This window comes from Nicotiana sylvestris, chromosome 11 (assembly GCF_000393655.2).
Source record: "Nicotiana sylvestris chromosome 11, ASM39365v2, whole genome shotgun sequence".
Lineage (NCBI taxonomy): Eukaryota > Viridiplantae > Streptophyta > Magnoliopsida > Solanales > Solanaceae > Nicotiana > Nicotiana sylvestris.
Window position 1 is genome coordinate 7211160 of NC_091067.1, and position 13333 is coordinate 7224492.

General features: G+C 37.1%; 2 protein-coding genes across 2 annotated transcripts; one reads left to right on the top strand and one right to left on the bottom strand.

The window, feature by feature from the left end:
• Nucleotides 1–2617: 2617 nt before the first annotated feature.
• Nucleotides 2618–8643, top strand: LOC104237830 (probable WRKY transcription factor 32). Its single transcript, XM_009792059.2, has 5 exons — nt 2618–3038; nt 3541–3593; nt 6518–7191; nt 7300–7455; nt 8050–8643. Exons 1-5 carry the CDS (start codon nt 2762–2764, stop codon nt 8405–8407), a joined length of 1518 nt encoding a protein of 505 aa, XP_009790361.1. The 5' UTR covers nt 2618–2761; the 3' UTR covers nt 8408–8643.
• Nucleotides 8644–11865: 3222 nt separating this feature from the next.
• Nucleotides 11866–12655, bottom strand: LOC138880700 (uncharacterized). The gene is made up of 2 exons (XM_070160875.1): nt 12649–12655; nt 11866–12512 (listed from the first exon to the last, which is right to left on the bottom strand). The coding sequence occupies exons 1-2, from the start codon at nt 12653–12655 to the stop codon at nt 11866–11868; spliced, it is 654 nt and encodes a 217-aa protein (XP_070016976.1).
• Between the last annotated feature and the right edge of the window lie 678 nt (nt 12656–13333).

Sequence of the window (13333 nt, forward strand, 5' to 3'; positions counted from 1 at the left end):
CAATATATCTTGAATATAAAATATAGTCCAAATTATTTTATTGAATTTAAATTCAATAAATTTTGCATGCCTACACATACATTTTGTTTGTTACCTACAAAAATTATACAAAATTTATATATTTTTTCGGTAACAAAATATAAATAATTTATGGTGCGAGCTAAAAGTGATAATAATTAACCCATCAAAAATCATATTTCGAACACATCCAAACAAGTCTTCTTTGTTTGGACTCTTATCAATCTTCTTTGTCTAAACTAAATGTCACAAAAAATCACGTTTCAAGAGACGAAAATCTCATACATATTTCATGTAAAAATTGCACGGGCGCCTTATTTTGTCGCCCCCATTTAACTTATACCCATTTTTTAAAAAGTTTTAACTTGTATCCACTTTTTAAATAACTTCAGCCCACTTTCTCTTCCTCCTTCTTCTCCTTCGTTTTCTTCTTCTTCTTTTTTTTGCTGCTGTTGATGCTACTATGAGAGGGGCAATCCAGAGATCATTGTTATACAAAATTCTGTTTTCATGCCAACTACTTTGATTTTCAGACGTTAACAGTTTCAACTGAAATACAAAACTAAAACAGATTTTCGACAGCCGTGGTTGAACTCACATTGGAGAAGAGTAAAATATTGCAAGGAAAAAGCTTGGATGAACAATCAATCGCTCAAAATGATGAACAAAATTCAAACCATGAACGCATGGAAGGTAGGCAGTCTTCCTGTCTTTCTATCTCCAATCATTAATGTGTTGTATAAATATTACGACAACAATAAATACTTAAATAATACTTGTACGACACAGTAGTTCCGTAGAAGAAATCAGACTAGCATTTTCATGTGTGAGACAAGAGCAAATCAGAAAAGCTTCAGCTCTAGAGTTGAAGTTCGTCAGTTACAAAACAAAAACTTCAGCTCTAGAGCTGAAGTTCGCCAGTTACAAAAATAAAAACTTCAGCTCTAGAGCTGAAGTTCGCCAGTTACAAAACAAAAACTTCAGTTCTTTATATTAATATAAATTGTAATAGTTATACAAAATACAAAAAAATACTAACCCGGCCCGCCCCGCCCCTTGTACCTGTAACCCTTACGGTTCATTTTTTATCCGGATGAACCCGAACCCATTAAGCCCGGTAACCCCTAACCCGTAATCGGTCCGATTCGAAACCCGGATGGTTTCAACTTTACCCTACCCAGCCCGGCCCGACCCACCCATTAGACACCCTTAGTTCGAACCCTGAGAATGAAAAAAATCCGAATATAAAGTATTTCCTCCTATAATAAGCCTTACATGGCACGAAGTCAAGTGGAGAGCCAAAGCGACAATTATACCTATTTGTTAAACACTATACTTCGATTATGTCCTTCCAAAAGAAATATTATCGACTCTAACAATTTCATCATCATCTACCAAAACAATCAAAAATGTTTTAAAAAGAAGTATATATCAGGCCCTTCTTTATCTCTAAAGATAGGGTGTCCCAACCATACAACCGCTATTTCATCCCGGGTTACAGGTTATCCATTGAGCTCGCTATGAATAATCCTCCTTTTGCAGGAAGGTCGAATTATTAAAAAAAAAAAGAATTGAAAAAAAAGTGAGTCAATAGGAGTCAAGGACATGCACTGTCACACACTCACATACTTTGGTTGCGAAAAGCCCGAACCGGAATAGTACACAAATGTCCGATTCTCACAACAAATAATTCGGATCCGGACTTTATTATATTATATATCTCTTCATGTTTTGCTATTGCCACTTCATAAAAGAAAGACCATCCTCACTTGGTAAAAGTAATTACCATTATAACCTTATGTGTATAAATATCTACTTTTTATCCAAATATAAAAAAAAAATTAAAATTTTGGACTATCCAAAAAATGGAAAAGAAGTAAAAAAAAAATAATAACCAACCATCTTGAATTTCATCAATTTTATTAGCAGATAGACCTTGAGTTAATGTAATTTTCAGGTTAACTGGAGCTCATGAACTAATCTAGCATGTCAAATTAAGCATAGATTACTTTGACGCCATCAAAATTTTCATCTTGTGACGACGTACTCATCCTCTTCTTTATTTATTTATTTTGATAGTATTTATTCATTAAATTCTAAAAAGGTCATAATTCATATTTTATATAGGAATTCATTAATAGGACGGTACATCAGTTTTTTAAATAATAATGTCAGTGATTCTGTTAGCCACTTCTATTATCTTTTGTATCTTAACCATTCGTGTGTTTCTTTAAATTAAATTATATAAATTATTTTAAAAAAAATAAGATAATAAAAAATGAGAGAATGAACAAAAAGAAAAAAAATTATAAAGTTGAAAGGACTATAAATAATGTGATAATTGCATAGGTCAAATTATAACCATACACATTTGAAGAAAAACATATGAAGGTGAGAGAAAGCTTTTCAACTCTCTCAAAATGGATATTTCTAATATTACTATTGAAATTGAAACTATAAGTACTATAAATAGAGTCTTCCTCTATATTTTAGAAGACAATGATAAAGGTTAAAATGGTCATTCCACATATGGGAGTGCTCATAGCAATGTCACCATCAAATACTTTATATAAAAAGGAAAAGTTGGACAACAAAAAAAAAAAGAACAAAAAATAAAAATAAAGCTCTCTGTTGCAGAAAACCTTTACTTCTTTCTCTCTTTCCTCTTTTCATTTTCCTCTCCTCACTCACTCACACACACACACACACACACACACAGAGTTGGTGCTCGTCGGAATCCGCCATGGACGAAGAAAACGAGAGCTCCAAAGCAGCCGGAGCCGAGAAATCAAATCTAGAAGAAAACAAAAACGATAACTCCTCCGTACACGACGGCGGAGTACTCGATGATGGTGGTGGTGAACGTAAGGAGAGTGGAATTGAGAGTTTACGAGAACTAAAGGTGGAAATTTCGGTATCAGAAAACCTAGCTCCTACTGCTCACTCATCCGTACAACAAATTGAGAGTGATGTGCAATCCAAATTCGATACTGACTCCTCTTCCTCTCACCAACTTTCTGGTACTGTTTCCAATTTTGTATAATTCGTTCTTTTTTCGCTCTCTTTGCTTTTTTTAATTTGTGAAAAGAACTACTTGTAGTATGTTTATTAGCTCATGTTTGGTTTCTACGATCAAAACTGTTACTTCTTCCAATTTATGTGATTTTATTTCGTGCTTAGCCTGTCTTGAAAAGAATGATCCATTTCTAAATCTAAAACGTAAAATTCCCAGTTTATCTGTAATGATAAGCTTTTATAGCCATCATGATATATTTAAGGCCACGAATTTCAAAAGTTGTATGATCACAATTGTTATGATGTACTTAAAGAGCGCAAGTTCCAAAAGTTTTATTTTCTTTCCTAACTCCGTGTCAGTCAAGCGAGTTCACATGAATGAAGAAAGGGAGTATTTTTATACATTTGATTTTTTCTTTTTTCTTTTTTCTTATATAATTGTATGTAATTTTTTTATTTTTATTTTTTTGTATGTGTCTGTAATTATTGTATTGAATAATCTGACAGAAGTACCAGTGGAATATGCACTGCCACCATTTGAACCAGCCAAAGAAATCAAGGTTTGCTTTCTTGCTTTTACTTGATATTTATTGGTTTGGCATTGTTTTCAGTTTATCTGGAGATTTCGAGATTCGGGAGATCTTTGATCGGATTCGCCGTGGTAGCATACATTTTTTAATTTTAATGTTTTAGTTTTTGGTCACTAGATCTCGCTGCTTTTGTCTACTAGATGTGCATAAAGAAAAATAGAGGATATGTACGTGGATTATTAGGATGATAAGGATACGGAGGATAGACTCTGCTAAAGCTGAAACTTAAATGTCAGTTTATGGTAGAGCCAAAAATTTCTGCAAGGTAACGCGCTGAGATCTCTTGAGGTTAATGTGGTAAATAGGATGCATGATTATCGGTTTTATATAAGATCCCTTGCACATGTCATGGTTGCATATACAAAGTTATTCTTGTGTAGCAAGCTGCAGAATAGTTTTGCCTTAAAAGATCAAGTTAGGAAGGAGTTGAAAATGGAGTAGAACGACGTTATAGTTAATACCTCTTTTTCTTGATGGTTGATATTGGGAAGTGTAAGTAGGTGATGGGAAGCCAGTAGTCCACGAAAGGGATTCCAGTGAGAAGTGGAAAAATTGTTAGTAGGATCCTCTATTGACCACTCTGTGCTTCTCTGTTTCCATATGTGGAAAAATAATGTTTTTAACATTTTTTGTGCTTCTCGCTCTCTTTGAAATAGTGAAATACACTTTCTTTGCCACCTTAGCACTTAGGGGGTTTGTTTCAAACAAGTCCAGGTGGGTAATAAGATCGCCACAAAGGTGGGACTAGTGGGCCATAGGTTTGGGGTGGGGGACTATTTTCCCTTTTTGTACTAAACCAAATCAAACCAAATATTGTTTTTTTTTTTCCTTTTCAATTTAACACTAACTGAATCAAATCAAAGTTACATGTCGCCTTTTTTGTTGTTTTCGGTTGGATTTTCTGATTTTTGTTGAACACCCTACTTGCTACTGTGAGAAATGGCTCGTTCACGATTAAATTTGTTATCATGTTGAAGTATGTTAATAGTATCTCTCGGAAAATGTTAAATTGCCTGAGAGGAGGGACCTAGATTTATTTATTTATACTTACAATTTAACTCTCTTACCCAAGAATCATCTAATAAACATTTTGCTTTACCCAGTTGTCTCAATCCTTTCTAAGTACAGTAATGTTTTATTCTCATTTACTCTCTGTTCTTATTCTCCCGCTTTTCCTAGTGAAAGGTGAAGCTCATATTTTTACTCATCTTTTTGGCTCTTGAATACATTACCCCCAACATCTTTTTATCTCTCTAATTTATTTAGCATTAGTGGTGCTTCGTCATTTATTTATCAACTCTTATATTCAGGACTCTACATGCTTTGATTTGTAGTTCTCCCCTGAAATTGAAATCAAACGGAAAAGTCAATGGTTCTTATTGTTAACAAAGTATTCTCTTAATTAACACGAACATCTAAGGGTCTGGCCTAGTGGGAATGAAGTGAGCGAAAACCTTGAAGACAAGATTCAAATCCCAGCAGAAATAAAAAATGCTTGGTCATTAAGTGCTGGATTTTTCAACTGATTAAGCTTCAGAGTAGGGACGTACTGGTTAAAACACGTCATGTGATTAAGACATCCAGTATAATTTCAGTAGGAATATGAAGAAGGACAACAACAACAACAACCCAGTGTAATCCCACAAGTGGAGTCTGGGGCGGGTAGGATGTAAGCAGCCTTACCCCTACCCTGGAAGGGCTGAGAGACTGTTTCCGATTGACCCTCTGCTAAAGAAAGGGTGGAAGAAGCACTTATAGCAAGTAATATCAATATAAGGTATTTAGAAAACAAAACCCAAGCAAGCAAAAGAGAGTATGAAAGAAGCACTAATAGTCAGTAATAACAACACAAGATATGAAATGATAACAAACTAAGGGCGTATGGAAGGCAAGTAACAACAGTGCAAAATATGTGGTAATAGCCAACTAAGAATAAACGGGATACCAAACTACACTAATACTATTGAACTAAGGAAGATACAGGTAAATGCTCGACTACCTACTAACCTTCTACCCTAATTCTCAACCTACACACCCTCCTATCAAGGGCCATGTCCTCGGTTAGCTCCAGCTGTGCCATGTCCTTCCTGATCACCTCTCTCCAAGACTTCTTTGTCCTACCTCTACCTTTTCTCTTAACCCCCAAGGCCAATTTTACACACCTCTTGACTGGGGCATCTGTGCTTCTCCACGTGCCCGAACCATCTTAGTCTTGCTTCATGCTTCTTTTCCTCCACAGGGGCCACTCTCACCTTGTCCCAAATAATTTCATTCCTAATTTTATCTAACCTAGTATGTCCACACATCCATCTCAATATTCTCATTTCAGCTACTTTCATCTGCTGGACATGGGGGTTCTTGACTGGCCAGCATTCTTCCCCATACAACATAGTCGGTCTGACCACTACCTTGTAGAACTTACCTTTAAGTCTCAAAAGCACATTCTTACATTTAAGTCTCAATATGATGAAGGAAAATGGTCAAAATTATAAAGCAAGTTTAGAATTTATATAAGTCGGAAGTGTCATCATGATTCAAGATTGCTTCCCATGGTAGCTTGGAATCGCATCTCTCAATAAAACTGCTTTCTTGTTTCCGGAGCTTGGGATGACAATTGAAATCATTTGAATGATTGTACGTGTACTTGAGAACCTCCAAAACTGAATGTAATCCATAATTTCTCTAGTTGCAAAAATATTATCATGTGATGTTATAAATGAAAATAGTCAAATTACTTCTGTGGGTTCGTAATATATTTAGCATTCCGGAGTATCTGATTTTCTATTTTTCTGTTTATAGTGTTATACTTTTACTGAAAAGCCAAATGTTGGAACTGGATATGTATGTTTGTGGGATGGGGTGACATGAAATGAATCATTTCATGTTGTATGCAGGATAAAATTAGTGTTACCAGGCCTGAAACTTTGAGTGCTCAAGTACAAACAGAACATCAGCAACGCATGCCTGATGAAGCATCCTCATTGGAGCGGTCCCCTACATCTGTTACACCGGCCATTTCATCAGTGTCGAGCCCAACTCTAGCAGAAAGACATTTGTCAGCAGTAGTAAATGGTAGTACAGGAGAAGTGGCTAAGCGGAGTTCCGATGCCAAGGTTCTACCTATTGTGCCAGTCCTGAAGACACCATCCCGTGATGGGTACAATTGGCGGAAGTATGGTCAAAAGCAAGTTAAAATTCCTCAAGGTTCTCGAAGTTATTACCGATGCACTCATTCTGAGTGTTGCGCCAAGAAGATTGAGTGCTCTGATCACACTAATCGTGTGATGGAGATTATCTATAGAAGTCAACACAATCATGATCCACCCCCGAGAGTAAATTGCTCAAAGGAAAGCAAGCCCGTAGTATTGCCTACACCTGCTAATGACAACCGTATGATAGCTTGTCCAAATAGAAGTTTTAATGAGACCGTGCCGTCCTCTTTAAAAGAAAATTTACAAGAAACTTCACCAATTGCTGAGAAGGCAAATCAGGATTCTTGTGGGTCTGATACTGACACTGAAATCACTATTAAAGAGGAGCACAGTGATGAACCTGAACAAAAGAAGAGGCAAGTTCTCTCTTGTATGTAATTTAGTTATTATCATTGATCCGGCTTTCATCTTACAGATGTTCAAAACCATAGTATTGATCACAAAAACTCACCTATGGTTTCCAGGTTGAAGAAAAGTGACGCAAGTTCTGAATCTGTTTCTAGACCTGGAAAGAAACCCAAACTTGTGGTGCATGCTGCTTGTGATGTAGGAATCTCAAGTGATGGCTATAGATGGCGCAAGTATGGACAAAAAATGGTGAAGGGAAATCCCCACCCAAGGTACTATATTTTTTCATGCTTTACACTTGATAAATCGTTTTCGTTCTGCCAAAAAGACTGATGCCACATTGATGTATTCCTTGACTCATACTTGATTTTATTGATGGATGAACGCGCTATTATGATGCACCCTATCCTGCTTCTTAAAGACGAGTGCTATTCTTCTTGCACCTTGTTCTGTTTTGTTAGAATCCTTAGGCATTCTTCGTGTAATAATTTCCTTCACGTTTTCCATTTTAAGTTAGAAATTTGGGTTCTTTATATGCAACATCAATTTGGTCTTTTGTTAAAGGAAGTTGAAATGCCGAGCCTTGAGTCAAACAAAGAAAAATAACTTGTCAAATGGTATATTCTAGCTTGATAGCATCTCTTATGGGTAGACAATTAAGGAGATGGCGTTGTCATTCACCTGTAAACCTAAAAAGAACAACTGGGTTTATTCCTATATCTATTCGTATTCCATTATCTAAAAACTGAATATATTACCTGTTTTTATCTACTTGACAGTCAACTCATTGTTGGTCAAAGTTGTGCTTCATTTATCTTCCTTGGCTTTCCTGTACTATTTTAAGTTGTTTATCGGATAACTTTTAGGAACTACTATCGCTGTACATCAGCTGGATGTCCGGTTCGGAAGCACATTGAGAGAGCTGTAGATAGCACAAGTGCATTGATAATAACATATAAGGGAGTACACGATCATGACATGCCCGTACCAAAAAAGCGTCAAAGTCCACCGAGTGCACCTCTTATTGCTGCTGCTGCCTCTGCTTCCTTGACCAATCTGCACGCTAAGAAACCTGAACTGCTACAGCATCAAAAATCGACCACACAATGGTCCGTGGATAAAGAAGGTGCGTTAACAGGTGAGAAGTTGGACCTTGGAGGAGAAAAGGCAATGGAGTCGGCTCGAACTCTGTTGAGTATTGGATTTGAAATAAAGCCTTGCTGAAATTTTAGCTGATTTGATTTTTATCGCCTTTTTTTCCCTTGCATTTATTTAGTTTTCCATCATAGGGCTTTCTTGTAGAAATAAGAAGCATGTACTTTTTTTAGTCTTACAGTTTATCAATAGGTTGAGTCGATTGGTTGTAGTTGTCCAATATAGATAGTTTATACTCTGGTTATGTACATTATTGAGGATCAAACTAATTTAAATAGAACTTAGAGAAAATATCTTCATATGTTTGTCCATCTCCAACAATCATTTGCTTCTCATTTACCATTTCAAGAATTAAGGGGCCAACCTACAGTTTGGAAATTGGCAGAACACTATGAGCAAGAGCTGCATGGTTAGACAACTCTGGGAGTTTTTCTCAATAACCAAGAAATCTCACACGAGTTAATAGCGGGGCACGTGAACAAATAGCCATTCTCAAGGATCCTATTTAGAGATTAGCCGGGGTATTTTTGTCTTAAAAATTTGAAATTCAGGATGCTCCGGCTAATTCTTAAAATAGCAACCCTTTAGAGTAGCTACCTGGTGTCATTTCTACTTAATAGCAGCCATGCGCCTAATTGACACTTTATGTGTTTCGTCCCACCACACAGATAAGTCCCGACATATAGATGCATATTTAATTCCAGGTACAATAATAACAGGATGCCTTACTTTCTGTTTTCCCAGACTCAGAAAAGATGTTTAAGATTGTAGCATTTTAAGTTGTAATAATAACATTACACACTGTACACAACAAAAGTTACCACTACTTAACTCAATTTTCATCTAGTAATAATAATCTACAAATCTAAGAATCTATAATGCAGAGGAATCGACGTTGTTTCTGTACACGACCAGTTCTGCTACTAAATCTGTGTGAGCTTAGATGATAACCAGATGTTACAAGTAAGCTCTGAATTACAACAACAACAACCACCCAGTTGAATTCCACAAGTGGGGCCTGGAGAGGTAGTGTGTACGCAGACCTTACCCCTATTCTGTGAAGGTAGAAAGGTTGTTTCTGATAGACCAAGTAAGCTCTGAATTGTCTCATTAAAACACACAATGGCTCAATCAAGCCAATGAGAAACTCAGTTCATCGATCGATCTGCACATCTCTGCTTCAACGGCTTCATTGGCTTTTTTTTTTGAATTGGTAACTATTGTATATATTATAAATATCAGTACATAGGTTGCACTGAAAACCAAATTTACATTGAGAGAATTTGTAGATATTCTAATTTGAGACCTAGCAAGCTCTTAGTATGTCTATGATTGTCAATGTATCTTCTGTGTACATCTGTTTGCACCAAAAACAAAATAGAAGAATACAATTGAGTTTGATCTTCTGCAGTGGATTGCTTCTGTCTTCAAAACATCTAGTGTTCCTTTCCCTCCAGACTGTCCACCAAATACAAGCCGGAACAGTCCTCCATCTATCTCTGCTAGTTGCTTCAGCTCCAGCTTCTTCCCAGCTATAAATGACATCTTTAATCATGTATGACATTGACCATGAAATACCCCTAAGACTAATAAAGATTTTCCATAGTTGGTCTGTAATCTTGCAATGTAGAAACAAATGGTTGACAGTTTCTGCATTTTCCCCACACAGAAAACATCTTGAACACAGAGAAATTCCCCTTTTTATGAGATTATCCTGGGTTAAAACCGCCTCCTTTGCTAGTAGCCAAGTGAAGCAAGCTACCTTGTATGGAATCTTTGTTTTCCATATATGTTTCCAAGGCCATGTGTCTACCTGTTGATTATTATGATTCAAAATCTTATATGCATCCTTCACTCGGTAAACCCCTCTGTTGTGCCTCTTCCACCATATTGAATCCAACCCTTCCTGTAATCCTGTAAATGCTTCCAGCTCTTTGTAGAGGTCAGTTAATCTTGTTATCTCCCAGTCATTCAGCTGTCTTCTTAGAGCTATTTCTCATCCTTGACAACTCCTCATATCAGCTACTGTGTTATGCTGGTTTTGTGCTAAACCGAACATATCTGGGTATCTTTCCTTTAAGCTTCCAATTCCTAACCAGTTATCATTCCAAAATGATGTGTTCCTTCCTTTGTTCACTCTTATGGAGGAGTGATTCTTCATTATTGGCCAAAGTTCTGATGGATTTCCACACACTTACTCCATATGATGTTCTGACTATTTTTGACACCCAGTTGTTTTCTTCACCATACTTTGCTTTGATCACTTTGGCCCATAAAGATTGGGGTTCTTTGGAGTACTTCCATAACCATTTAATTCTAAAAGCCTTGCTTTGGTTCTTCAAATTCCTTATCCCCAATCCGCCTTGTTTTTTATCCATTGTTAGCGTCTTCCAATTGACTAAATGGAAGATCTTTTTCTCCTTATTGCCTTGCCAAAGGAATGTTCTTCGAAGTTTGTCCAATCTCTGTAAAATGCCTGCTGGAATTGGGAACAAAGACATCATATAAGTAGGTAGTGAGTCTAATACTGAGTTGATTAGAACTAGCCTACCCCCCAATGATAGGTATTGCGATTTCCATCTTGACAACTTCTTCTCACACTTTTCTATGACTGAATTCCAGATTTCTTTTGATTTGGATCTTGCACCAAGAGGCATCCCAAGGTAAACAGTTGGTAGGGACCCAACTTCTCCTCCCAATATCTGAGTCAGTTGCCCCATGTTGTTAACTTCATTAATGGGAAAAATATTGCTCTTTCTCCAGTTAATGTGTAATCCTGATACTCCCTCAAATAAAACTAAAATGATCCTTAAGAATCTAAGTTGGTCTTTGTCAGCATCACAGAAGACTAGAGTATCATCAGCATATTGGAGATGTGTGATCTCTAGATTGTTAGTCCCACTCCTGTTTACCTCAAATCCTTTAACCCAACCACTGACTTTAGCCGTTTTGATCATGTTGTTCAATCCTTCCATGGCTATGATGAATAGAAAGGGAGATAAAGGATCACCTTGTCTGAGACCTCTGTGTGAATGAAAATAACCTTTAGGACATCCATTTATGAGAATGGAGAATTTCACAGTAGATATGCAAAATTTCATCCATCTAATCCATTTTTGCCCAAAACCCATTTGTTCTAACATTCTTAGTAGGAAGCTCCAGTTCACATGATCATAGGCCTTCTCGATATCCAATTTGCATAAGATTCCAGGTTCTTTCTTTTTTATTCTTGAATCCACAGCTTCATTGGCAATCATCACTGCATCAATTATTTGTCTTCCTTTGATGAACGCCATTTGTTGAGCATCGACAATTTTCCCAACCACCCTCTTAAGTCTTTCAGTTAAGACTTTTGAGAGCAGTTTGTAAAAGCTCCCTATCAGACTGATCGGTCTGAAATCTCTCAATTCTTTCGCACCTGTCTTCTTTGGAATCAAAGCTATATATGTTGCATTGAAGCTTTTCTCAAACATCTCCTGTGAATGGAAGTTGTTAAAAGCCGCCATGATATCTTCCTTCAAAATGTCTCAACACTTTCTGAAAAAACCCATTGTGTATCCATCTGGATCTGGAGCTTTGTCACTTGCACACATCTTCAGATTGCTCAACACTTCTTGTTCCTCAAAGTTAGTCTGTAAAGACTCCCTTTCTGATTCAGAAATGCTTGAACTATTTTCGAAATTGACTGTTGGTCTCCACTGTTCAGGTTCTGTGTATAGCTCCTTGTAGAATTCAATGATCTCGTTCTCTATTCTTTCTGGATCCTCGATTACTTCATGTCGAATCATTATTTGGTCAATGTTGTTGTTTCTCTTGCGTGCATTTGCAGTCCGATGGAAAAATTTTGTATTCCTATCCCCTTCTTTGAGCCACAAAGCTCTTGATTTTTGTCTCCATGTCATTTCTTCATTCTTGAGTTGCACCTCAATCTCCATTAGAGTAGCTGCTTTCCTGACTGATTCCTTCTCTGTCAACGCTCTTAGTTGTTGCGTTGTCTCAAAATCTGCTAGTTGACTTAGCAATTTTGATTTTTGCAGTCCCAAATTGCCTTCGTAACTTCTGTTCCATCCTTTTAGCTTGCCCTTGAGAGCTTTTAGCTTGCAAGCTAAAATGTAATCAGGTCTTCCTGAGAATTCAAAAGATCCCCACCACTCTCTAATTCTGTCCTCAAAACCTTCCACATTCAGCCACCAATTTTCAAACTTAAAGTATGATTTAGCTTGTTCCCACGCACCACAGTATAGAGCCACCGGTGAATGGTCCGAAATCAACCTTTGTTGGATAGTTTACTTGATGTTTCTGAACCTTACATCTCATTCTTCTGAAATGAGAAATCTATCAATTCTTGAAGCCGCTGTATGATTGTCCCCTTTGAACCAAGTATAGTTTCCTCCTTCAAGTCGAAGGTCTATCAACTCCATATCTTCTATAAAATCCGAGAACTCCACCATCGCTCTGGACCTCCTTGAACCTTCCCGTTTTTCAGAAGGGTACCTTGTAACGTTAAAATCGCCACAAACCGCCCAAGGACCTTCCATCAATCCCCTCACTGCACCAATTTCTCTCCATACTTTTTTCCTTTCTATTCTACAATTTGGAGCATACACTCCTGTTATGTGACATTGAAAATTCTGTAAAAGAGCGTCAAACTTGCACGTCAAAGTGTATGCACCAGTCTGTAACACCTCCCCTTTCCATACTCTGCAATCCCATAACAACAAAATCCCCCCTCTCGTGCCGCTAGCTTCTAAACTTGCATACCTCACCCATCTACCCCCCCCCATATTTGCCTGACTATTTCCTCGATATCCCCCTCGACTTTTGTTTCTTGCATGCAAATAATGTCTGCCCTCCAATTCTGCACTTGACTTTTTATTATCTCCCTTTTCTTCTTATCGTTTAATCCCCTTACATTCCAGGAAATTACTTTGATCATCATATAGAAATGATTGATAGATCTCTTCCCCTACTCCTTTTCCCGTCACTCTTGAATTT